The sequence below is a fragment of the Gossypium hirsutum genome, chromosome D01 (assembly GCF_007990345.1).
Source record: "Gossypium hirsutum isolate 1008001.06 chromosome D01, Gossypium_hirsutum_v2.1, whole genome shotgun sequence".
NCBI lineage: Eukaryota > Viridiplantae > Streptophyta > Magnoliopsida > Malvales > Malvaceae > Gossypium > Gossypium hirsutum.
Window position 1 is genome coordinate 6,715,762 of NC_053437.1, and position 24,347 is coordinate 6,740,108.

Sequence of the window (24,347 nt, forward strand, 5' to 3'; positions counted from 1 at the left end):
GTGGAGTTGCAATTGACCATTGAAAAAATGAAGCATTAATTATTTAGTGTTGAAACCACACTTTCAACCCTGTTTTTTTTCCTATTGAACTTTTTTACAAAATTTATTTATGCCGCCAATTTGTCATGCATAACATAAAAAAAATATTTTTTTCAGTTTTTTAGATTTTTTGTTCTTGTCAGTCCTATTTCTTTGAAAGGAAAAACAAGTTCATCGGCCAATGTCTGAAGTGATATCCAAAGTCCTCATTTTTCATATTTAATCTATTTCTCATACCATTTTCGTATTTTATTTTTTTAGTATTATTTAAAAAAAAAAACTTGACTTGTTATCAATTATTTTCAACAATCACATTCACTTCTTACCTAAAAATTTTCTTTAAAAAAAACCTACATATTTATCCTTAAAACTAACAAATATTCTTTAAAAAACTAATTAAAACATAAAAAATTCCAATGAAGGAAATAGATTTATCTATCATACAATTTAAAAGAAACCATAATTAATTTTTAAATTTTTTATTTTTACCCACAGAGAAAGAGGATGTCCCATTTCTCAATAACAAATTTTCTAAGTACCTTTTACCTAATTATAGATGTTGTCTTAATTTACGATTAGGTTATAAAATAAATAAGTTGATTACTTGATAAATTCTTTTATAGAAAATTACATAATCATCCTTAAATTATTATTAACATTTCTTTAGATTTCTAAGTAATCTTATTCACTAATAAAGCATTTTCTGCTGGGGGATAATCTTATAAATAAATAAAAATTACATAATTATTATATCATACAGCCTCATAAAATATAAAAATATTTTAAATAATTATATGGAAATTCAACCGAATTAAATATCTAAACAGAAATAATTGTACTTAATTTATTTTTCCATTCACAATATTTAAACTCGATATTTTATTTAAATATGGCCTCTTTTTATGCGAATGAATCTTTATCATAGGTGAAAGTTGGAAAAGGGTGATTTGTTCAGAGAAATTTCTATACTTAATAAACAAATCAAAGGCTAAATTAAAGGGAAATAAAAAAAAAAAAAAAGTGGTCCAACAAACATAAATTAAGTATTTTTTCCCCCAAAGGAATCTCTTTACTTTCATCAATATTTTCAAAACTTTTAAGTCTAGACATTGTTGATTGATGTATCATGGAAAGAGCAAATGAAAATTTAATAATAATATAATTCTAATCATGACTGTTTTTGGAGGGCTTAGTTCAAAATTTACATTATTATTCCATTAATTAGATAAAAAGACAATATTGTAATTATAATGTTGTGTTCTTCACTTTGGGAAATTGATGATTGTTAATTTTTTGTAGATATTAGTGCAATAATTTCACATGAAAGTTGACATAAATTTATCTCCCAATTGTTTTGCCTAATAATTATAAGGGCCGAAAGCTCAAGATTATGGTCTACCATCATACAGCTAAGGTTCATGGATTAAACGAATACAACAAACTTCATCATTTAAAACAAATTACACATTAATTTTTAAATACTATATATTTTATAAATAGTAATTTTATTGGTGAATCATTTTTTTTCATAAAACCCATTCATTGATTATTGCTATCAGAAAAGAATAAAATGAATAATATTAGTGTTCAAGGAGTCTAATTTGTAAGTATCTCACACTAAGAATCCAAAAAGAAAAAGAGCCTGTGTCGGCAATTAAGTTTGATTTTCTTACTATATATATTGGTACATTGAATTTCCTAGAAATATATATATATAGAAAATACAAGTTAAGACATTTGAGAGTTCAAATGTGCCTAATTCAGTAAAACGGGTCGGCAATGTGTGAGAAGAAAATTAATGGAAACTTTGAATTTAGGGAAGTTTTAGAAATGGTCACATGTAATTTTATTGTTTCAAGAATATAATTTTTTCCTTTTGTTATCTATCGTTGACTTACAATAGCATGAAAAAGAGGATATCTATATCTATATATATATATATAAACTCGTGATTTTATAAGAATTAATTTGGGGTCAAAATATTCAACAATTTGAATACTATTTTCAACACATATCAGTGCCTGATTTTAAGGTTGGGCATGGATGGCATCAAAATGTATCTGTAAATTCAACTAAACTTTATCAACTTCTCCAAAATGCTCAAAGGAAATTGCATGTGTTTCAAAACACATATGTATTTATAGTTTAGATTAATCTTTTCGAAGATTTATAGTTGTCCTTCCTATTAATATTGTTTTTAAAGTCGAACTCATGTTCTTTCCTTAGAGTGTACAACGTATATCATCATTGTACTCAATACTTATTGGTTTAGTATCGCTTTTTGAGCAGCTAAAAGACCAACTAAACCAACTGTTAATTTGAATAGACTTATTCACAAGTTGCATGGTTTATTGTATCCAATTTAGATTTGAGCAAAACCTTTTCATTTCATATAAATTCAACATCTATTGAGTTCAATTAAAATCAAAAAATTATTAATTATAAACAAATTAGAAATATGAATAAAGGGATGTATTTTTAATATTTTATTAATATATAAACAATAAAATGAATTTTCAGATTAGGTTAGATTAAATTTGAGTTTAGAAATTAAATCATATCTTATGATTCATGAAATAGTTAATCGTTAAATTAGAAAAAATAAGTTTGTTGAAATTTGAATTGGATTCCCCCGAAAGAAATCTTGAAGTTAAAAAAACTACCTAATCATTTGAATTTTTGTTGTGAAGTCTATAAATTATACGCCTCCTAGTTGAATCATAAGCACTTACTTCACTTTTGCTGACTCTATCCCGCGTTGGTAAAACTCTCCCAAAACATAACCTAAAATCATATCTTTATTATCCAAAGGAACCCGGATTGGGAGTGATTTACTAATTAAACCTTCATGAATCCATTTTTTTTGTTCTTTCGTTCCAGGTAAAACTTCCTTGATGTATCAACTACAGAAGGGCAGGAGAAGTTCTATTAGACAACTTGTGCTTTTTTCTTTTTTTCTTTTGCACAAATGGAGAGTTTCGGATACAATTCGTATACCGGACATACATAACACAAAATTTCTCCACCGATTACTTCTAGTCGAGCCTCCTGGTTTGTCATTATACCCCGAGAAGTAGAAAGAATTACAATCCCCATCTCACTGAAAATCCTAGGAATTTGTTGATAGTTAGAATAGACTCGTAGACCTGGTCGACTGATCCGTCGTAAATTTAAAATAGTTCTATGTGGTCCTTTTCTATGTAATAATAAATGTGTCAATTAAATTAAGGTTTAATTAGTATAATTATTTTTTACACAATACTTAAAACTACTCATAGCTCCTCCACGACCTATAAATAGGAGAATAATACACTTCAGCGTACTTGAACCCACATTTTTTTGCATTGGCAACAATTACTATGCCAATCAAAATAAAACTCAATCGATAAATTACTCTATTTTTTTTATTTTGAGTATAATTTAAGATAAACATAAAATTTTTTATTGATAAAAAATAGAAAGATATTTAAAACTTTAATTTTTATAAAATGTTTTAATAATTATTCACTTTTTTTACAAAAATGATTATTCACTTTTTTTAAAGAATTATTACTCTTTTAATAAAAGTTATCAGCCTCTTAAAATCAACCAACTTTTATTCATATAAGTTCATAAATGCTGTTTCTAACCATAGCCAACTTTTAATAATTTATTAAGTTTCATTTAAGGAGAAATTACAATTTCCATTAACCTCCATGGATTAATTAAAAACAATAGTTTTTTTTTCAATAAATAATGTATTAACTTACTTAGCCTTCAATGTTTATATACTTTTCAATTTAATTTTAATTCTAAAAAATTCAATAAATTTAGCCTCAATATTTATAAATATTGTGGGCTAAATTTATAAAGTTAGGACCAAATTGATAGAATGTATAAATTTTGATGGCTAAATTTATTATTATACAAATTAAAATTATATACAATGATGGAAAACATTAACATTGTGATTAAATTCTCCTTACTTGCTGATTTTTAAAATTGAAAGGGATTAAATTTTTTCGATTCTTTTGAGAGGGATCAATTTGCTGAATATTAATCTTGAGAGGGACTGAAAATGTATTTTTCACGTTGAATTTTTCATTCATAGTGGCGCGTGAGTGAAGATATCGCGTGGTGGTGGGAAGGGGGAGGACGCAGCACCTCCGCAATTCGTGCGCTTCGGTTTTGTTTATGAGAAACGAGGCACCGACTCACTGCCCACGGCACGTGCACACGTGACCCCTTAATCACCCACCCACTCTCTGATTCACACTTTTATTTTATTTATATATTTACTTAAAGCTCTGAATAAAATCTTATTTAATTTAATAATATCCTTCACTCTGATCTCTTAGCTTATAAAGGAATCCAGTTGGGTTTAAATAATAATAAATAAATATATTTTCTTTAACTTTATAATTCAATTTGTAATCTTTCATTTTATAATTTAAGTTAAATTCAGTCAAGATTCGGTTTTATTTTTAAATCATGGTGTACTTAAATTAAATTTATTTTTTTAACATTTTAAATATAATTAATTATAAAAAATGAATGTTATAGTTTAAATCCGCAATTGCTCCTATCAATAATATCAACTTTAAAGTTTAAACACCTATTCGATCGATTAATAATGAAAAAAACATTAAGAAAGCTTTACTCTCACTTAAGAGTCCAATTCTATTTGATTTCGGATTTAAACTGAATATAAGATATCAAAAGATTTTAGAAAAAAAATATTATTATTAAATGCAATAAAAACAAAATTTTAAACAATAATTAAAAAATCAATATTTTTTTGACATAATTAACTATTTTTCTTATATTAGAATCCAAAAATTCAAGTCATGATGTGAATTACTTTTTCACCATTTATTCCATCATTGCCTTCACCTTTTTATTAGCCTAATTATGCAATGATAAAAACATTATCTCCAAAAATCATATCAAAAAAATTTTTCTAATCAAAACTTTCTTAGCTTGCATCAACTTTCAATAATATTGACCCCAAAAAAAGTATTTAACAAAAATTTACAAACATTCCTTTATGTTGATCTTTATAAAATATAATTTAGGGATTTACAATTTTACCCATCATGATTGTAAATGTATTATAAAGAATATATAAACTATGTATCTATATTTGATTTCCTCAAATCACAATGGTATAAAAAGAAAATTACATTTAATATGCCTTTCAATAATTATAATTAGAATTAATGTTACGATTTTTTAAGTTGCGAAATTTGCCCTTCTACTTCAATTTCGTCGGGTTTAGTAAATTAAATTTTTGAATTATGAAATTTCGTCGTGTTTATTACATGTGAAATGCTATGTTAAGTCCCTATTTTCACATAATACTTGCACAAATTTATGGAATTTTAGTTAATAGATTTAATAGTCATCATTTTAGTTAGGATTTAAATTTTAAAATTTAAAAAGTATAAAAGATAAAAATGATTAAATTAGAGAACACAGACTAAGTCCACAACTTACGTATAATTTTTAATAATTTTAATTGCTATTGTTTGGATCAAGATTGAGATTTTGAAATTCGGAAAGCATAGTGACTAAATTAACCACCAAATTAGAGTACAAACACTAAATATCAACTTATCCAAACAACTCCCATTTAGGAGGTGCTTGGTCCGCCAAATGTAACATTACGGAATTAGATTATAGTGTTTGAATTTTAACATTCCAGTCATCACATAATCTCAAATTACAGAAGTCCCGTAATATAAGGTGCAATCTCATTACAACTCATTCTTTAAGTAGTCTTAAATTGTAGGCGCAATCTTAAATTTTGGATGAATTTGTCCTTCGTTTTTATTATTTTAATTAATTTAGGCTTTTTTTCTTAAATCAAGTTTAAGACTAATTACAAAAAATTTAGTGAACAAATAGATATTATATGTTACAATTAAAATCATAATATTTTATTTATTTATCAATATATTAATTGTGGTTATAATTACAATTATGATTGATGTTGTAATCATTTTAAATGAATTATTATAATTATGATTTATAAATTTATTTGAACCCAACATATTTACTTATTAATATATAAATTGTAGTAAAAAAATAATAAATTATAATTTTATGGAAATTGAAACTAAAAAATATTAAACAAACTGTACTTCTTTAAAAAGTAAATTTTATAATAAAGATTAATGAGTAAAATGTAATTCTACCTAATTTTACATTCCGTCAACCAAATAATTGAATCATATATTCCAATCAAATGAATCAAGTAAGATAATATCACATTTCACCCGTAATCTTATATTTTCATAATATTATTATGAAACGTAATCTAAAATTTAATGAACTAAACGCTCTATTACAATGAAACTTAAATAAAAATAAATATGAATTAAGAATTCATTTATTATTATATCTAATTTAAAATCTCAATATTTCTATATGCTAAATTTTATATTTACATGATTGAAAAAAAAACATAATAGAAATATAAAGATAATGATTTTAAAAAACCCAACACACAAAATATAAAAAAAGTAGGCTACCTCACCATAACAAGCACCCCAATCTTATTTAGTTTAGGGGTAAAGATAAAAGATGGAGAGAGAGAAGGAGAGAAGGACAAAAACAGAGAGATTAAATGGAAAAGAAGGTACACTCAAAATAAAATAAGGGTAAAGGCCAGCTTGAGCTTACCAAAGTTTTATAACCAAAGAGAAGTGTCAAAGGCAGCAGCAGACAGCAGTGTATCAAAGAAAGTTGCTTGCTTTGGGAGCCAAAATTAAAAAGAAAAGAACCCATCTTTTCTTACATATAAATATATAAACACTTGTATGTATATATAGAGAGAGATAGAGGGAAGAGAGAGAGAGAGAGGGGGAGGGAGAGAGATGGTGGGCTCAGGTTCAGCAGATAGGAGCAAAGAAGCTGTTGGGATGATGGCCCTTCATGAGGCACTTAGAAGCGTCTGTCTCAACTCAGACTGGACTTACTCTGTTTTCTGGACCATCCGTCCTCGCCTGTATCTTCTTCTTCTTCTCCTTCTTGTCTATCAAATTCTTTCTTTGTATTTATGTGCTTTCAGCTGCTTATTTCACTTGCTAAAGATTTCATCTTTTTTTCTTCAAGTTCTCTTTTCAGCTGTTTTATTAAATTGGGTTTCTTTGTTTTGGTGCAGGAGAGTGAGGGGTGGTAATGGTTGTAAAGTTGGAGACGATAGCGGCAGCTTGTAAGTATGGCTGGGGTTTTTCTTTTCTTTTTGGATTTTTTTTTTGTGTTTGTTTGACTCCTTAGAAAACAGAGGAAAAAATGAACTAATAGTTTAAAGTGCTACAAACTTTTGAATATTAAGAATACTTTCGCTTTTATTTTTATTTTGTTCATTTCTTCATTTTCCTTTCAAACTTCTTTGCATTTTATCAGTATAAAAGTTAGGCATTACATGTTTCCTTGTAGAAACAGGGGAGAAAACAGGGGAAATTTGATTAATGAGAAATGGGGTGAAAGTTGAAGTCAGTAATTGATTTTATGAAATGGGTTTTTGTTAATTTGTGATTTTTAGGTACTTCCTCTTCTAAATTCAACAAATTCATGTCTGGTTTTGTGGTAAAATTTGATTTTTACCCCCTTGTTTTGTTTTTTTCCTGGTGAAGGATGTTGATGTGGGAAGATGGATTCTGCCGTGGTAGAGTTACAGATTATTTGGAAGAGATTGATGGAGAAGATCCAGTGAAAAAAGCTTTCAGCAAATTATCCATTCAATTATATAATTATGGAGAAGGGTGGGTACTGGGTAGGTGCTATTAATTTTTAAACAGATTTAGACTTGAAAAAAATAATAAAAAGAAAAACAAAATGGAAAAAAAAAAAATTCCCCTTCTCTAGGTGTGTGCTTTTTGATTGGTTGAAAATATGATTTTATGAACAGGTTAATGGGAAAAGTTGCATCAGATAAGTGCCATAAATGGGTATTCAAAGAACCAACAGAATGTGAACCCAATGTATCCAATTATTGGCAGAGTTCTTTTGACGCAGTATGTTATATAACCCACCTTTATATCTTCCCCCATTGATTTTTTGGGGTTTAAATCGTTTTTTTTTCTTGAAGTATCTGTCAATGGGAAAGTTGGTGTATGGCAATTATACTATATGGTTAAATGCTCTGTATATTTATGATTTGATGGTAAGTTGGTAACCTTCCCCCTTTTGTTGTTATTTAATTTGCAGCTTCCTCCTGAATGGACTGATCAATTTGACTCAGGGATTCAGGTCAGCACAGTAACACCTTTTTCTTCACTGTTGCTAGTCTTTTGCTGATTTGTTTTTGTCTATCTGACTCGAACTCGGTCCAAGATTTCCATGGAAAAATGAAGAGTCCTAGCGACATATATTCTTGTCTAATTTGTATAGTGATTGAGACTTTCGTGGTTTTTCTTAATTTTCTATTCAACAGACAATAGCTGTGATTCAAGCTGGCCATGGACTTCTCCAGTTGGGTTCCTGCAAGATTGTGAGTCATCAAATTTTAGTAAATATACTTGTTTATTTTTCGGGTGATTTTTGAGATCAAAATCAGGTCTTCCATTAGTGGTTATGGCTGAAATGCATAATGTGTTGATCTCATGTATATGTATATGCTGTATATATGTATCCTCAGATACCTGAAGATCTCCATTTTGTGCTAAGAATGAGGCATACCTTTGAATCTCTTGGCTATCAATCCAGTTTCTATCTCTCTCAGATGTTTTCGTCGAACAGAAACGGTTCTTCGTCGACCACGGTTCCTTCGAAGCAGTCTGCCATTCCAACCTGGCCTCCTCCTCCGCCTGCGGTCTTTGGTTGGAACCAGAGACCGCTTCCACCGGCAACTCCGATGGTTGCTTCACCTAATTATCAGAACCCAGCTAGACTCGGATTCCCACAGGCCAAAGACGAGACCAGCATGTTTCTCATGCCTCATTCATCCGAAACCAGAATGGAAGATATGATGAGCGAACACGAAAACGACATCAAATGGCCTAACGGCTTGACTTTCTTCAACGCTCTCACCGGACGGAATGAAGACGCCAAGCTTTTAGTTAACCCGGAGAGCTTAGGAAACAAACAGGACCCGAACCACCTTCCCCTCATGGTCGAAGGAAAAGATTCTAATCGAAACTCAGATACCGATGCTAACCCTACTGAGTTCTTGAGCTTGGATAGTCATCCAGAGAATATAAGGAAGATGGAAAACAAGTTCAAGAGGAGCTTTACATTGCCAGCAAGAATGGCGACATCTTCATCTTCGGGGTTGTTAGATCAGCAGCAGCAGCAACAGGCAGACGCGGGGATGTATGCGGATGCAATGGATACCTTCTTGAAATGAAGTTTGGGTTAGGGATGTAGTAGAGGGGAGGGGAGGGGAGAGTAGGGGGTGACATTTTGTATTTACGCAAAAAAGGGATTTGTGTTGTTTAGTTGCTGAATTGCTGTGTTTTGCTTTTATGTTCTTTTTGAAACCGTCTCTTTGATCCATTAAAAAACGAACTCTCTAATCTTTTGTAGTTTATTATCCCCAAGCTTTTATTCTTATTTTTAAATACTGCAATCCACTGCGAAAAATACAAGTTTGAATCTTGAATATTAACCTTATTTAAAGATAGTCACAAACCTTGAATATGGATAAAAAAATTAGGCACGGAAGATTAAAAAAGTAAAATAAAATATTAATGGATCGATGAAACTAAATTGATATAAGAAGATGAAACTAAATCAATATAAAAAAATTTACTAAATGACTATCTAAACCTCTTTTGAAAAGATCGTGGATAGGTTAATAATTTTTAATCTGTTTTTGAAAAATTGATATTTATATAATTTATCAAATAATTAATATTATGTTATATGAAATACATGTAATAAATAAACTCAAATTTATTAGTATTATGATATATGAAATATATATAAGCTTAAATTATAATAAAAATTATAGTTGACTCAAATGTGAAGTATTCTTATTTTCATGTGTTATTATCATTACAATTATGCCAAATTATTATTATTATTATTATTATTATTAGACTATAGTATAAACATTGTAATTGGCCAATTTAGCCTGGACTCATAAAAAATAATAAATCCAAAATAATAAAATAAAGTCCAAAATTATATCATTTGACCCGATCGGGATAACCCATTACTTGAAAAGGTTGAAGGTCTATCTACAAGCTTGATGCATATGGAAACATAATCTTCAAGGATATGCAATCTTAGATATGATATGTAATCTTAGATATGATATGCAATCTTAGAAAATATGATTTTGTAATCTTAGAGATTTAATTTGTAGATACCTTTTAACCTTAGCCGTTGATGTAATTAATCTGTACCGTTGGATTTGGGGAGGCTCAACTATAAATAGATGCCTCTCCCTTCATTGTAGAGGGGACGGAAGTTGGGAGTAATAATAATTCTTAAGAGTATTCTCTCAAATTTCTCTTTCTCTTGCGTTTTTATTTTCTTTGGCGTGTTCAATAGGGTCCTTTCGACTTCATTTATTTGCGGATTTAGGCCCAAAATTTACGTCAAAGCTCGATTTAGTCTTTTTATTATTTATTTATTTTTATTAAATTTGATTTTCTTGTTATTAAGTTATTAATATTATTATTACTATATATATACATACGCATATTGTTTTACAATAATATATATACGTACATTTGTTTAAAAAAACACTTTCATAAACACATGCACATATTATATATATTATTATTCTATTTGCATAACTTTTATATACATATATATATTTACATTTTATATACATATACATTTTTTATTTCCTAACTTTTATATGCATATATATACACTTTTATATTTTTTACTTTGATAAATATGTATATACGTATGTTTTCTTATATTATTCTTCATAATTTTTTATATATATTTTTCTAAATTAATTAATTTCAATATATGTAATTATTATTATTTGTTTTTATATATATGTAATTATCTTTTTTATAATCTATATATATGTAGATAATTTTTTTATATATGTACATGTATATATTTATATATTTTTTCTAATGAATATTTTTATATTTATATATATACATATATATCTATGGTTTTTTTATTTTGAAAATGCTTAAATACATACTTATATTTTTAATGCATATTTTATAATTTATATGTATATATTTATATATTTTTTTATTGTATTATGTATTTTGTTTGTATAAATTTATAATCCAAAATTTTATATGTAAATCATATGTATGTCTTTTATTCTTCATAATTTCAATGTATATATTTTGTATTTTTTATTTTTTATTTCCTTCATTTGTTTATTGATTTATGTTTTCATTTATATTTTGTTCATTTATTTGATACTTTGCATGTCATGGATTATTGTTTTTTGTATATTAATTTCGTTTATTTATTTATTTTTATTATTTCTATGCCATTGTTGTATTTGTTATCGTGACATTTATACATACTTTCAATATAACATTACGTCATCTTTTTACTCGAATTTAAAAATAGAAAATTTTTAAAATAGAGATAATACTGGTATTTAGGATTTTCAAGAAAATTGAGCCCTAACGTATTGGGTTCCAATTTTTTTCGTTAAATCTAATAATCGAGAATTGCTCTTTAATCAAACAAAATAAAACTTGTCATCGGGAATTTAATATGTTGTGTCCTAATGTATTGGATGTGACATGTTGATTTCTAGAGATAAAATTTTTTTAAAAAAAATAAAGGAAATATTGAATGTTTGAGATTTTAAGAAATCGTGCCCTAACGTATTGGGCTACGATTTCTTCATAAATTTTGAACAATTAAATATTTTCTTAAATTTTATTACACGAGTTTTTTTGGACTAACTCATCTTGAAAAGAATAAAATATTGTGCCCTAACGCATTGGGTGTGATATTTTTTTTTTCAAAATGAGAAAGTCTTAATAAATAATTTAATTTAACTAAGGATAGTATTTATTGACTCTCGACATTAAGACACGAATTAATTAACTTAGTACCAAATTTTGGGCGTTACGAGGGTGCTAATCCTTCCTTGTACGTAACTGACTCCCGAACCTGTTCTTCTAAAACTTGTAGACCAAAGTTATTTTAGGCGATCCAATCACACCTCAATAAAAGATTGGTGGTGACTTCCGTTTTCATCGACAACTAATTTTTGTTTTTTTTCAAAAATAAAAATAGTTTCAACAAACATAATAAAATAATTTATGATAATCCATGATTAATGCTTGTGATATATAAAATGTAAATTTTAAATACTTTTAAATAATTAACAAAAAAGATATTTTTAAAATTTAATTTAAATATATAAATTATATTTATCTTTTATAATTAATATAAATGAGAGGGTAAATTTATAATTTACACCTTAAACCCTAAACCCTAAACCCTAAACTTTTTTTTAATTCAATGATGAAGAAAGCATTTTTTTTAATAATCCAATACGTTCATGAATATCAAATTAATTTTTTTATTCTTATTTTAAACAAACAGAAAATGAAAGCACAAAACCCTAACCCTAATGTTTAACTGTAATATTAAAATTAAAATTAAAATTTTAAGTTCTCAATAAATATTAAACCCTAGATCAAATCCATTTCTCAATACTAAACATTACTTTAATATGCGTATGTTATGTAATGAATGGCTACAAATTGGTAAAAGAGTTTATTTTGTAGAATAACCATTATAAATGTAAGTTTACAAGCTTTTATAAAATTTTAGAAAGAGCCATTAATCAAATAATTTAGTTACATTCAAGTTTACAGTTCACTGTAGGGAGATAGATATTTTTCATGGATCCAAGGCAAAGTCAATTTCAAACAATGTTATCCTAGTCAATGGTTACTTCAATTCCAAGCTTTAGATTCTTCCCAACAATACATTGAAGATCTTCATGACTTTGTCTAAACAATGGAAGTTCTGATTGTTGACTTGCACCCTGCATGAAACTTGAATTCATATCCATTCACCTTCTTTATCAGAATAATAAACTATAATAGAGGAAGAAAAGAAAGGAAATTAATATAAACTTTTTACATGTATCACTATGCAAATAAGTATTTTATTTCTTACAAAAGGAAAATAAAACATAAAACACAAATTTGTTTTACAAGCAACAAAAAGAAACAAACATGTTTTTTCATGTAGTTGAAATCCAAGTCCAACTGGCTCAATCTGCCTTGCATAGTTGGACTGGAACTAAAAGATTAAGGCCTATCTACATCATTCTATTCTCTTTCTCCTAATTAGGCTTATAAGAGTCTACTTATGCTGGAACAGATTGGTGGCATAAATATATATTTGTGCGTAATGTATGCTTTCATCAAGAAACAGGTCACTTTTGGTGTTCCCCAATCTTGTTTTTAACAACAAAAACAAAATATCAGTTGCTGCAGGCCCGTTCCTAGGATCTTGTAATGAATTTTAACAAAATTTTAATGATTACCAAAATCTTGGAGAAACCAGAAAGATCAATATCTTGAAAGTATTTCTTTTTGTTTCAAGTTTGCAAGAAAATAGTGTCAAAATTACAAACAAGATGGTGTTCATAGCAGAAAACCAACACAAGTCGACAAGACAAAGTTTGGATATATATATATATAAAGAGGATAATATGCATTCATAAAAAATTATACAGCATTTTTCAAATTGCCATGCATCACATCTTGTTTCCTGGAAGGTTCCATGGCATGACACACTCTGCAGGCAAACAAAAATAGCCTGAAAAACTTCAGGCAAGGCCCCGATCTTCCCCTACCGCTACTACTCCTTTTTTGATGATGCTCACCTTGTTTCTTGGCTCTCAAGGCTTCTTTCCCTTCAACCCCACTATTTTTCCTCCTCGATACCTCACGTTTCAGAACAGGCACTTGTGTAATGTACTGCCATCTCTGAGAATCCCCATACAGCTGAGCTGTTACCATTTTGCTTGCTTTATTACATGCATGGATTTTGCTATGGTACAACAACCTCCTCTCCGAATTGTCACTTGAGCTTGTCCTTGCACTGCTGCAACTGCTTCTGCTGTTGGTGCTGTTACTTCTCGAAGACATCAATGAATCCTTGCTGTTGATGCTGCTTGTTCTGCTTGTCCCACGAGAACAACTTCCTGCAATCGTTGTTCCAGGTTGTAAAGGAAAGGCATGTGGCAAGAGTCGACCATTGAAGAAAAGATGATCAGCTGGTGAGGTTCTACATGGATCTTGAGAAGGTGAATCCGGGGTAAAACACCCGAATTCGAACTCCGAATCGAGATCTTGGTTCGGGGTGCTAGGGAAGGAGAATATCTCACCAGAACTAGACCTTTTCCTACGATCTGTTTCCATGGAAGAACTTCAATTACACTAATTTCTCTTTTAGTGTTGAAACTTTGAGGGTGTACTTCTATTTAAACTAAGTTGATGGTATTGATCATACTATGATAGCTAGGAACAAGGTGAGAGAATCATGTGTTATGTCAAGATGGGGGCAGCTATGGGGCCCCTTGTTGGGTGATTCTTATGAGTTTCTTTTTTGTTGGTGTAAATCATGAAGTCATTCTTGCCAACTCAAGCTTAACCCTATCACATGGGGAGAGCTTAGTGTTGTAATAATATTGTTCAATGTTGGATTTTCCTCAATGTGGGTCTTAAATGATTCAAACTAAGCCCTTTTTTTTTCTGTCATCCTTGACCAAAGCTTAAGATCTCGTGAAATGATCTCAACGACCTTGATCTAATGAATCCTATAAACTTGTCTCCCAAAATAATATATCAAGTATTGAAACCCAAATCTCATCCTATCCTTATCAGTTGAGCTGAGACTGTATTTGGGTTAAAGCAATGTATTTTAATATATATATGTATATGTATAGTAACCAAATTCATTGCTTCGGTATACCTTACAAGCAAATGCAAGAAGCAGATGGCAATATTTAGGTGGATATTGGGTCAAACATATTAAAATTTATAGCCATTTTGCTTATATGATATCAAAGTATGAGCAAATTGGGTGGCATTCTCTTTAGCCTTTATTCATCAACTTGCTTTTGTTTTTTAAGAGTTGACACAGCCTCCCAAAAATACTCTTCCATATAAAGCAAAAAATAGAGCTTTTTAGACTATAGAGAGGAGGAACATTGAGTTATTGGCTACTCAATTCCCCCCACACAAATTGCTAAAAAATTGTTAAGTTAATCTAATAAGTACTAATTTGATTGTTTAGGCTCTCTCAAGACCATGGTTATGATGGGATTAACAAAGCAAAACTTTCTTTGTGTTTGTGAAAGCAAAGGCTAAGTAGGGACTACTTAGATTTTTTTTAAAAGAAACCCAGTATTTTTTAATTTTTTTAATTTCTTTAATTTCTTTAATTTCATCAAACACTTTGGATCACTCCTAGAAATGAGGAAAAAACAAAGAGCTCCTTAAAGAATTTCCTTTGTCTCCCATTTGGGTTTCTTTAGGGAAACTTTTGGGGTCCATTTGAGGTCATCATGCCTTTGGGACCACCAGCATTGAGCCTAAGTTTGGTCTCTACTTTATTGCCCCCACAACCAAGCAACCCCATTTCCTGAATTCTTTTGTGTTCCCTTTGTTGATACTCTTAGATCTTTAAAGACTATGTAGATGGTTGTTGGTCCATAGATTTAGAGGAGTGGGTTTAGCTGACTCTTGAGCTAAACTTTTTGACTAGGCAGAAGCATGCTATGGGCTTATTTTGGTCCGAGTTTAATGTTTTGAACTCATATTAAGGCTTTGCCAAATAGTCTATTGGATTCTTTTTCCATTTAGGTAGAAAAACAAGCCCATTTCAATTACATAAAAGAAGATTGCATGAACATATATATACATACGTCTCGGAGAACATTCATGGAACGCAGCGTGTCAACAGTTGATCTACTTCAACCAACACCTGTCTCCATCTTTTAATTACACAACTATCTCCTTTGCTTCCTCATCATCTTTCCCGTCTTTATCCCAGGTTTTGTTCTACTTTCCCCCCTTCCCTTTGGCACTATATATATACGTACAAGCTCTTTTCCTTTTAGAAAGCTATGGCTTCAGGCAGAGAAATCCTCCATAAGATGAAGGTATGCAGCTCTATTTTCTTTGCTATGCCATGGTATATCTTAGTATCACTAACATCTCTGTTCTTTATCTTTACTATTTACTCAGTTTCATATACCGGTTTACTGCAGGAAAAAGTACAAGAAAAAGTTGGCTTAGGTGCCACAGCTGAATCTGGGAAAGGGAAAAGTAAGGCGTCAAAGAACATAAAACATGGTTATCATCTAGTGGAAGGGAAATCCCTTCATCCCATGGAAGACTATGTTGTTGCAGAGTTTAAGCATGTTGGTGATAGCGAGCTTGGTTTGTTTGCTATATTTGATGGTCATCTAAGCCAAGTAATTCCTGATTATTTGAAGTCACATTTGTTTGATAATATCTTAAACGAGGTAATTAATATCAAATCTTTTTAAAGCATCAATGTGTAAATTGGTGTATCATAGTCTTAGATTTTGTTCCTTGTGTTACAAGCAGCCTGACTTTTGGATCGGACCGGAGAATGCAATAAGGAAAGGATATCGAATAACAGATCAGGACATATTGGAGAAAGCAGTTGATTTAGGCCAAGGCGGTTCAACTGCAGTCACAGCAATATTAATCAACGGCCAGAAGCTAGTAATAGCGAATGTGGGTGATTCTCGGGCTGTTATCTGCAAGAATAGTGAGGCTAAACAGCTCTCAGTTGATCACGAGCCCACTACAGAAAAGGAAAGCATTGAAAATCGAGGTGGTTTTGTGTCGAACTTTCCAGGTAATGAGTTCCAACGATCATTTAATAAAAAACCGCATTAACTGTTCGATCACAATATAACAAGCTGCAAATTTTGCTAATCATTGCAGGGGATGTTGCACGCGTTGATGGGCAGTTGGCGGTGGCGAGGGCATTCGGTGACAAGAGCTTAAAGGAACATCTTAGTTCCGAGCCGGATGTCACCGTAGAAATAATCGACGATGACACAGAATTACTAATATTGGCAAGTGATGGCTTATGGAAGGTTGACAATTGCCTTGTCTAAATGTTATTTATCTTTTGTTGAAACTGCATATTGCAGAACTGTTTGCATTATTTCCTTCAAACTGATTGCAGGTCATGACGAACCAAGAAGCGGTCGATGCTATCAGGAACGTTAAGGATGCTTGGTCCGCAGCAAAGCTCCTAACCGATGAAGCTGTTAAGAGGAACAGCACGGATGACATTTCCTGCATTGTTGTAACATTTTAGTGTGGCATTGGCTTTTCAAATAATGTGCAAGCACCCTTTGTTATGCATATTTTGTCATATCAGAAGCTTTCTCATACATAACCAAAAATGTACTGAAGCTGTTTAAATGAACTAAATGAAGATTCAGATGTATCCTAAAGATTGTTGTGTTCATCATTGATACAATAGAGAACTCCATAGATAAAAGGGTTATCAGTACAGAAAGCATAGAGTCCAGTACAAGCCATTGTTATTAAATCCTCCATTATAGTATTGTAAGTAACTACTACATAGTGCAAGGCTTGAGCCATTGGATGACAGAAGAGAGGGAGCGTTGGTGCTTAAGCTCCCTATCTGATATGGGAACGTTTAAAAGAGGAATTTCCAGGGATTGTTATTGGAACTCTGGCTCTTTGATCATCAACCTGCCTGCAATAACCCTCTTTTAACTGTGGACTTGTTCCCTTGCGACTTGATCCTTCTGCGGATGATTCAGCTGAGCTCTTCCTACGCCGTTCGTTGTGTCCGGCCAAACGACTACGGCAGCTCCTTTTTGCTTCATCAAACTCTGATAGCTCATGGAACCTGTGAAACCATACCATCAAAGCTGATACCATGTTGAACAACTGTTCAAACTGGTTGACTTGTAGGTCAAGTAATTAGAACTAAAGCAATATAATCAAATGGTAGAACAAAAACCTGCTGCATTGCTGACAGAATCGTTGCCTGATCCCAGCAACAACCACAACCGGCGCCTTAGCATGAATCTCACACACCTTATGGCGCCGGTGGTATCTCTTGGCCACCGATAAATCGACCCCACATTTTTCCACTTGACAAGAAGGTGGCAACACCCCACCAACACCGCCACTAGACCCTCTCCTTCCAGATGCTTTCTTCTTCTTTTCATCATCTTGAACACCATGATAAACAGCACCCTCTTCTTCTTCTTCTCCTCCTCCTTCTTCCTCCATGTCATTGTCAACATCTTCAGCCATGAAATCCTTATTCATATTTGCTTTCAAAACTACTCGTTCATCTGAAACCTATGGCTTCAGTTGCCGCAGCAGAAGAAAGAGATATATATAATGGAGTGCCGATGAAATACTGAGAGCGAAATATTGAGGAAAGAAGGAAAAGGAAAGGGGGGGGGGTTGAGGACCACAAGCAACATTTTCTCCTTTTGTATGCTTGTGTCAGTGTAGTTGTTTTCTGGTGAATGATTGGAAGTTCAAAAAAGAAGCAGCTAGGAATTTGGATTCTTTAGATATGCAATTAATACTAGATTTTTTTTTCAGGCCTAAATTTTTTGCCATTAATGAATCTCTCACAAGAACTCAATTATTGCTTCTCCCAAGGTAGTTTTCAATTAGAGACCATACTGGTTTCAGTCATTCAGTGTTGGTACATTATTGTGTCAAAATTTAAATGAAATCTGATGAAAGGTACACTTGTTTTTAAGGCTTTAATCTATATAGTTAAAGAGAACAACATGTAGAGCATGTAAGTAAAATTTAAACCCATGTTGATGACAGACACTTTGAGAGAGACATATCAAAAGGGGTCATTGAAATGAATCCTGTAATGGACTGTAAAGCAAAAACCAATTGTGGGTGTTGGAATTGGACAAGGAGTGCGTATCAGAGTAGTACCCTAAGCTTTATCCCATATCCCTTAACTTTATATATACTTCTGTCATCTTTTACCAGATGTTTAAAAAAGAAGCAATGTTCCTTTTTTATTTTCAATATGTATATCATTGAATTTCATTACATGGATGAATGTAAAAAAAAAAAAAAAAAAACTCACCTTTAAATGTATGTTTTTTTTAAACTGAGGGAGGAATGGATGCCTAAAAATGAAAAAAGCATATTGAATAGGTGACATTGACATAACACAAGTTTTCACATGGCAATTGTACTGTATATAGTACTGGATAAAATTGTTCAACCAAAAACTTGCAGAATTGGTGCATATTATTATCAACTCCACACTTTAGGTTTCTTTGGTAATTTTTCTTTCGATAAGTTTGCTTGCTAATAAATATGGAGAAATATTTTTTCCTTTTATGTACCGGAAAAATAATCTCTCATCCTATTTTTTTTCTTCTCACTTCTCTTTCTTACTAAGTACACCTTTTATATTTACATATGCATGCGCGCACGTGCTATATTATACGTAATTTTAAAAAAAATATTGATGTTCAATATTTATACAATCTAATAAACAAGAAGTTGAAATTATTTAATCACAAGTTAAATCGACTTAACATTTGAAACTATTTTTAAATCATTGGTTTCAGTCGTTGTCCAAGCTATATCGTCTACTTTTCACCTCCCCCATACACTCCTTCATTGCTTTTATTCCATGAAACTCAAATGCTATCCCTATCATTTCAACATCAGTTTTTCCCCAAAATTTTCAACACTGTATATATATACACGCACATCATCAAATGCCCCATCATTCTCAGTTTTGAGTTAGGTTTTGGTCCATTTCCATCTTCTTAGATTCTTTTCCCTTTTCCCCCCTTATTGTTTTGTTTCTTTAATTAGACTCACAAAGAAAAAAGAAATACTGAAATTTACGTCATTCTCATCAAATTTCAGTGTTCATTTCCCATTTCCCATTTCCCATTTCCTACCACCTAATTTCACATTTTCCTCGACCTTTTCTGTTTCCCTGCACGTTATGTAAAAAAAAAAGAAGAAGATATAATCATAATTTATAATGATTATATAAAAAGAATTTTAAGTGAAGCTACAAATGGAGGAATATAGTTAGATATGCATAAGGATTTAAGGAAAGTTTGGAACTTATGATGTGAGAAGCATTATGTAAAGAAAGGATATACAGCTGTTTGATGAGACACCTACATATATTCTCTATACGTCTTTCTCAACCATATGCTTTGCAATTACTTTGAAATTTCAAGATTTTTTTTTTATAATTTGCTTAATTTTGGTAATTCTTTCTCCACAACTTCTTTTTTTTTCTTTTGAAAAATATAAACAAAAGTAAGATAACAAAATCCCCCAACATTTTGTGTGGTTGAAACTTCAAAAATAAAAAAAATTGAGATTGAAATAACAAATATTTGACTTTGTTGATAATGAGGTTTTGGTTTAATTGGAATATTTAAACCCTATTTAATTTAGATTTTATTCCGGATATTCTGATTATTAGTCTGGCCGTACTTTGTACTGATTAATTATGATTATACTTATAATTTTATCGTAAAGAAATTTACAACTTAATAATAAACCCTAAAATTTAAATTTAAGGTTAATTAGAAAAATATCCTACCAAGGAGTCCATTTCATAAAAGGCATAAAAATAAAAATCAATTCATTGGCTGTTTCCTCAACATTCTGTATGCTTATTCGAGATTTGTGATTATTTCTTTTAATAACATATTTTTAAAGTTCGAACTCTATTCTTTCTTTGAAAACCTTTTATTTCATGAATATTAAGGCACTAGACTAAATTATTTTATAGTAGATATGTGTATAAGATTCCCAAGTTTGCTTCGTCAACCCATGCATGCAAATTCGTCAGAAGGATGGGTTATAGTACCATTTCTATATAGTGATAATAAAAGTAAATAGATAAATGTCCTTCATGTTGTTTTGTTTTGTCCTGAAAAGGATGGCTAAGTTTCGGACCACAAGTTTTAATTTGTAAATAAATGTAGTGATTGATTCGTCGTCCACCCAATATATTTCCAGTTTCAGTATGCATGATCTGATTTGAGATCCAATCTGTCTTGTGGCTTAGATTTAGGGTTTGCCTTCGTTGACCACGTTGACACCATTTTTCCCTCTAACGCACACCAGCAATGCAAAGGAATTGCTTCCTTTGTGCAGTGAAAAAGAGACAAAACGCGTTGAAGGTGTTATTATTTATTATAATAAATAATTAATTTGAAAAAAATATTTATGAAATTGCATTATTATAAAGAAACGAATCAATTACAATTTTTTTAAAAAGTTTTATAAAATAAAATAATTAAAATATTTATAAAAATATTATGATACATGTTATTTTATTAAATAAAATTATAATTTCACATATTTTAATAATTTTAAAAAATAAAATAATTTACAACTTTTATTATATAGCATTTCTAATTTAACGTCCTTAATAATCATTTCTTATTCTATCTTAGTGTCCACTAACCTCAACGTTTATACAAAGGATTACGTATTGAAAATATTGAAACCGTCCTTTCTAGTAGTATAGTTGCTGTCTTTTTTGTAGCTTTTGTTGTTGCCGGAACTATGTGGTATGATTCAACAACTACTCCCATCGAATAATTTGGTCCCACTCGTTATTAATGGGATCAAGGATACTTCCAGTAAGAAATATATCGGGTTAGTGTTGGGTTAGCCGAAAATCAAAGTTTATCAGAAGCTTTGTCTAAAATTCCTGAAAAATTAGTTTTTTATGATTAAATTTGGCAATAATATTATTCAAAGTGAGTTCAATGGACAAATCTCACCACCACCACCATTATTATAATAAACGTCGATAATGACGGTAGAACAATCGTAAAGCAAATAAGAAAAGAAAATAAACACACAGATTCTACATGAAAACCCTTTCGAAAAAAAATTACGGGCAAAAGAGAAGAAATTCATTAATGTTGGAAAAGCAAATAACACAAGAGGAGATTCGACTACATCTATTTAAGCATAATGTTGTGCTTAATAGGAATCTTAAGCCTACTTATTTTGCCACGAAAACAATTTCATTGATGATAAAAAGAAAATTACCTTAAAACCATTGTATTGTTTCATACTTATCCAACTCCAAGAACTTACGGGCTTTCATCAAGGGGCTAGAGATATATTCTAATAATGAAATTAAAACCTATAATTGAAGAGCTAATTACCAGAATTTGTAAAAACTGAAAAAGTTAAGTCTACTTACATCAAGACATGCACTTCAACCTTTGGTTTTAATTAATTTGTTGTTTTAAATAATTGAATTAACAATTTTATTAATTTTGTGCATAATTACTAATTCTAGCTTTTTAATCAAATTAAATCCAATAATTAATTCTCGCATTTTATTTTGTAAATTCTAATGAATTGATGAAATGAAAATTTGAATAGTTATCAAATCAAATTTAATTATTATTAATTCAAGTTAACCAGAAATCAAAATTGGCCTAACCCAAATACCAAAGAAAAATTAGAACATTTTTTTTATTTTACTTCATTTTGCATTGCATGATCCTTCGAAAACATTCAAAGCGAATTAAAAAGTGAAAGATGATCTACGAAAACATCCCACATATAATTTCAAGCTTGCATCTTCTTCGACTCCTCAATACTCCTATATTCTTGTGTATCAAGAAGCTGATCCACTTTCCTTATTTCATCCACTGCTACATCTTCTTCGATCTCATCATCATCCTCGTCGTCCTCATCGTTTTGGTTCACTACACGTTCTTTAATACCTTGTGCACCATCTCTGGCTGCTCTCCAAGCTCCATCCAGGGTCTTTTTAGCCGTCTCCCCCACATTCTCCGCCATCCCCACTGCCTTCTTTATCCCATCTTTCGCCGTATCCGCCGCGAAGCTCGTCGCGCTACCTGGAGGCCGCCCTTCTCCGGTGACAAACGAGGGGTGTTTTGTCTCGTACATACTGTCTCTCGGTGCATCATCTGCCGATGACCCTTCCGCTTCAGCTACCGCATTACTTCCCTATGAAAAAAAAAAAACCATTTCCTTAAATTCATCAAAAAAATGAAAAATTATTGTTTAAAAAAAACATAATTCATACTTCAGCACGTTCATAAGCAGAGGATAAGCAAGCCCTGGTGAGTCTTCTAGCAGATTGGATAGGAGGAGGACCCTGAGACAAGAACTTTGGGATGTTGAACAAAGCTCGCTTGGCCAAAAACGTTGCTTCCATTGTTAATATTTTTCACACACTACACCCTCCTCTTTGGGTTCCTAATTATATTCGGTGTCAAAAAAGAAGAATGGGAAATTTGTCGTGTTAAAAGAGTGACACGTGGGAAGAATAGGACACGTTTTGGTCGTTTTGAAGACAAGCTGGGGATGACTCATTTTTTTGGGGGACTGGTCTTTTTTAAGGTTTTAGTAGCAGCGGTGGTGCTGATCCATTAGGGTGGTACTGGTGACTTATATTTATTTAAGGGGGCATTGGAGAGCATCAACTATAGGTCCATGATTGAGGCTTTAGGGTTGGATAGTTTCGTTATGGATTTATTGAGGCCCATGCCATAACATTTTCTACACTCTCAATGCAACCCTAATCTTTGCCTTCTTTTAGGTTTAATTGTAACTTTAATTCCTCTACTTCCAACTTTTAGAATTTATCAGAACTCCTTCAATTGTTCAACACTTGGTCTTCACTAATTTATTGGTATCATTTGTTCAATTGCTTTACATATAATACATCTAACAATTTAACTTTACCACAGTTCCCTAATTTGTCTAACTATTTTATTTTGTAAAATAGCACATAGATAAACTAATATTTAATTTTCATAAAATAAAAAAATAAACTCCTAATTAGGGTTTTTTTTTAAGAAGTGTCAAATTTACTGAACTCTATAGGTCATCACATTTTGAAGTTGTAAGAAGCATCATTCATTTCTTCATAAGATTCATAATAAACTTTCTATATACACTTTTAATTTAGAAGAAAATAAATTTGAATCCCACTTAACATTCATTGGATTTAATGGTAAAAAGAGTTTAACGTCTATTAAGCAATGCTTTAAAATTGAGTCCACTTCAAATTTAGTTAAATTAAATATTTTTGTTTAATAAAGTAGATCGAGTAGTAAGAAGTTCAATATTTCATAAGAAAAAATTTGAGCTTAAATTTGTAGATAAAGAAAATAGCATTGAGAAAGATTTATCCTTCGTTTTAAGGTTCCACCTGATTCGATTTTGAAATTAATCAAACCTAATATAATTATCGGGATTAGAGTTGCCCATGAGCCAGGTCACCCGATCCGGCTCAAAGGCCCGTCTGAAAAATGGGAATGTTTGGATAAAAATATAGGTTCAAAAAATGGGCTTAAGCAA

At 30.8% G+C, this 24,347-nt stretch overlaps 5 protein-coding genes across 7 annotated transcripts; 2 read left to right on the forward strand and 3 right to left on the reverse strand.

Annotated features, from left to right (window-relative positions):
• The first annotated feature begins 6,562 nt into the window (after positions 1-6,562).
• Positions 6,563-9,548, forward strand: LOC107952090 (protein RICE SALT SENSITIVE 3). Of its 2 annotated transcripts, XM_016887342.2 has the most exons (7): positions 6,563-7,027; positions 7,184-7,234; positions 7,659-7,787; positions 7,934-8,039; positions 8,233-8,274; positions 8,459-8,515; positions 8,663-9,548. In XM_016887342.2, the coding sequence occupies exons 1-7, from the start codon at positions 6,897-6,899 to the stop codon at positions 9,368-9,370; spliced, it is 1,224 nt and encodes a 407-aa protein (XP_016742831.2). In that variant the 5' UTR covers positions 6,563-6,896; the 3' UTR covers positions 9,371-9,548. The 2 variants fall into 2 exon arrangements, with proteins under 2 accessions (XP_016742831.2, XP_040942836.1); XM_041086902.1 differs by lacking the exons at positions 6,563-7,027; positions 7,184-7,234 and having other exon boundaries at positions 7,659-7,798.
• Positions 9,549-13,505: 3,957 nt separating this feature from the next.
• On the reverse strand, positions 13,506-14,491 carry LOC107952668 (uncharacterized). The gene has a single exon (XM_016887848.2). It carries the CDS (start codon positions 14,352-14,354, stop codon positions 13,659-13,661), a length of 696 nt encoding a protein of 231 aa, XP_016743337.1. The 5' UTR covers positions 14,355-14,491; the 3' UTR covers positions 13,506-13,658.
• Positions 14,492-15,885: 1,394 nt separating this feature from the next.
• LOC107952091 (probable protein phosphatase 2C 39) lies at positions 15,886-17,437 on the forward strand. Of its 2 annotated transcripts, none has more exons than XM_016887343.2 (5): positions 15,886-16,099; positions 16,208-16,465; positions 16,551-16,827; positions 16,917-17,071; positions 17,164-17,437. In XM_016887343.2, exons 1-5 carry the CDS (start codon positions 16,064-16,066, stop codon positions 17,296-17,298), a joined length of 861 nt encoding a protein of 286 aa, XP_016742832.2. In that variant the 5' UTR covers positions 15,886-16,063; the 3' UTR covers positions 17,299-17,437. The 2 variants fall into 2 exon arrangements, with proteins under 2 accessions (XP_016742832.2, XP_040942837.1); XM_041086903.1 differs by having other exon boundaries at positions 15,948-16,099; positions 16,208-16,414.
• Positions 17,438-17,454: 17 nt separating this feature from the next.
• On the reverse strand, positions 17,455-18,434 carry LOC107952092 (squamosa promoter-binding protein 1). The gene is made up of 2 exons (XM_016887344.2): positions 17,977-18,434; positions 17,455-17,862 (listed from the first exon to the last, which is right to left on the reverse strand). The coding sequence occupies exons 1-2, from the start codon at positions 18,288-18,290 to the stop codon at positions 17,628-17,630; spliced, it is 549 nt and encodes a 182-aa protein (XP_016742833.2). The 5' UTR covers positions 18,291-18,434; the 3' UTR covers positions 17,455-17,627.
• Positions 18,435-22,460: 4,026 nt separating this feature from the next.
• Positions 22,461-23,384, reverse strand: LOC107952093 (uncharacterized). Its single transcript, XM_016887345.2, has 2 exons — positions 23,068-23,384; positions 22,461-22,988 (listed from the first exon to the last, which is right to left on the reverse strand). The coding sequence occupies exons 1-2, from the start codon at positions 23,197-23,199 to the stop codon at positions 22,584-22,586; spliced, it is 537 nt and encodes a 178-aa protein (XP_016742834.1). The 5' UTR covers positions 23,200-23,384; the 3' UTR covers positions 22,461-22,583.
• Between the last annotated feature and the right edge of the window lie 963 nt (positions 23,385-24,347).

Excerpts from the sequence above, each read along its gene's own strand:
- LOC107952090 (XM_016887342.2), top strand. The coding sequence starts at position 6,897 with ATGGTGGGCTCAGGTTCAGCAGATAGGAGCAAAGAAGCTGTTGGGATG. Across the intron at positions 7,028-7,183 it reads TGGACCATCCGTCCTCGCCT|GAGAGTGAGGGGTGGTAATG; the intron begins GTATCTTCTTCT and ends GTTTTGGTGCAG. Across the intron at positions 7,788-7,933 it reads TTATATAATTATGGAGAAGG|GTTAATGGGAAAAGTTGCAT; the intron begins GTGGGTACTGGG and ends TTTTATGAACAG.
- LOC107952668 (XM_016887848.2), bottom strand. The coding sequence starts at position 14,354 with ATGGAAACAGATCGTAGGAAAAGGTCTAGTTCTGGTGAGATATTCTCC.
- LOC107952091 (XM_016887343.2), top strand. The coding sequence starts at position 16,064 with ATGGCTTCAGGCAGAGAAATCCTCCATAAGATGAAG. Across the intron at positions 16,100-16,207 it reads AAATCCTCCATAAGATGAAG|GAAAAAGTACAAGAAAAAGT; the intron begins GTATGCAGCTCT and ends GGTTTACTGCAG. Across the intron at positions 17,072-17,163 it reads CAAGTGATGGCTTATGGAAG|GTCATGACGAACCAAGAAGC; the intron begins GTTGACAATTGC and ends AACTGATTGCAG.
- LOC107952092 (XM_016887344.2), bottom strand. The coding sequence starts at position 18,290 with ATGAATAAGGATTTCATGGCTGAAGATGTTGACAATGACATGGAGGAA. Across the intron at positions 17,863-17,976 it reads TTCTGTCAGCAATGCAGCAG|GTTCCATGAGCTATCAGAGT; the intron begins GTTTTTGTTCTA and ends ATGGTTTCACAG.
- LOC107952093 (XM_016887345.2), bottom strand. The coding sequence starts at position 23,199 with ATGGAAGCAACGTTTTTGGCCAAGCGAGCTTTGTTCAACATCCCAAAG. Across the intron at positions 22,989-23,067 it reads CTGCTTATGAACGTGCTGAA|GGAAGTAATGCGGTAGCTGA; the intron begins GTATGAATTATG and ends TTTTTTTCATAG.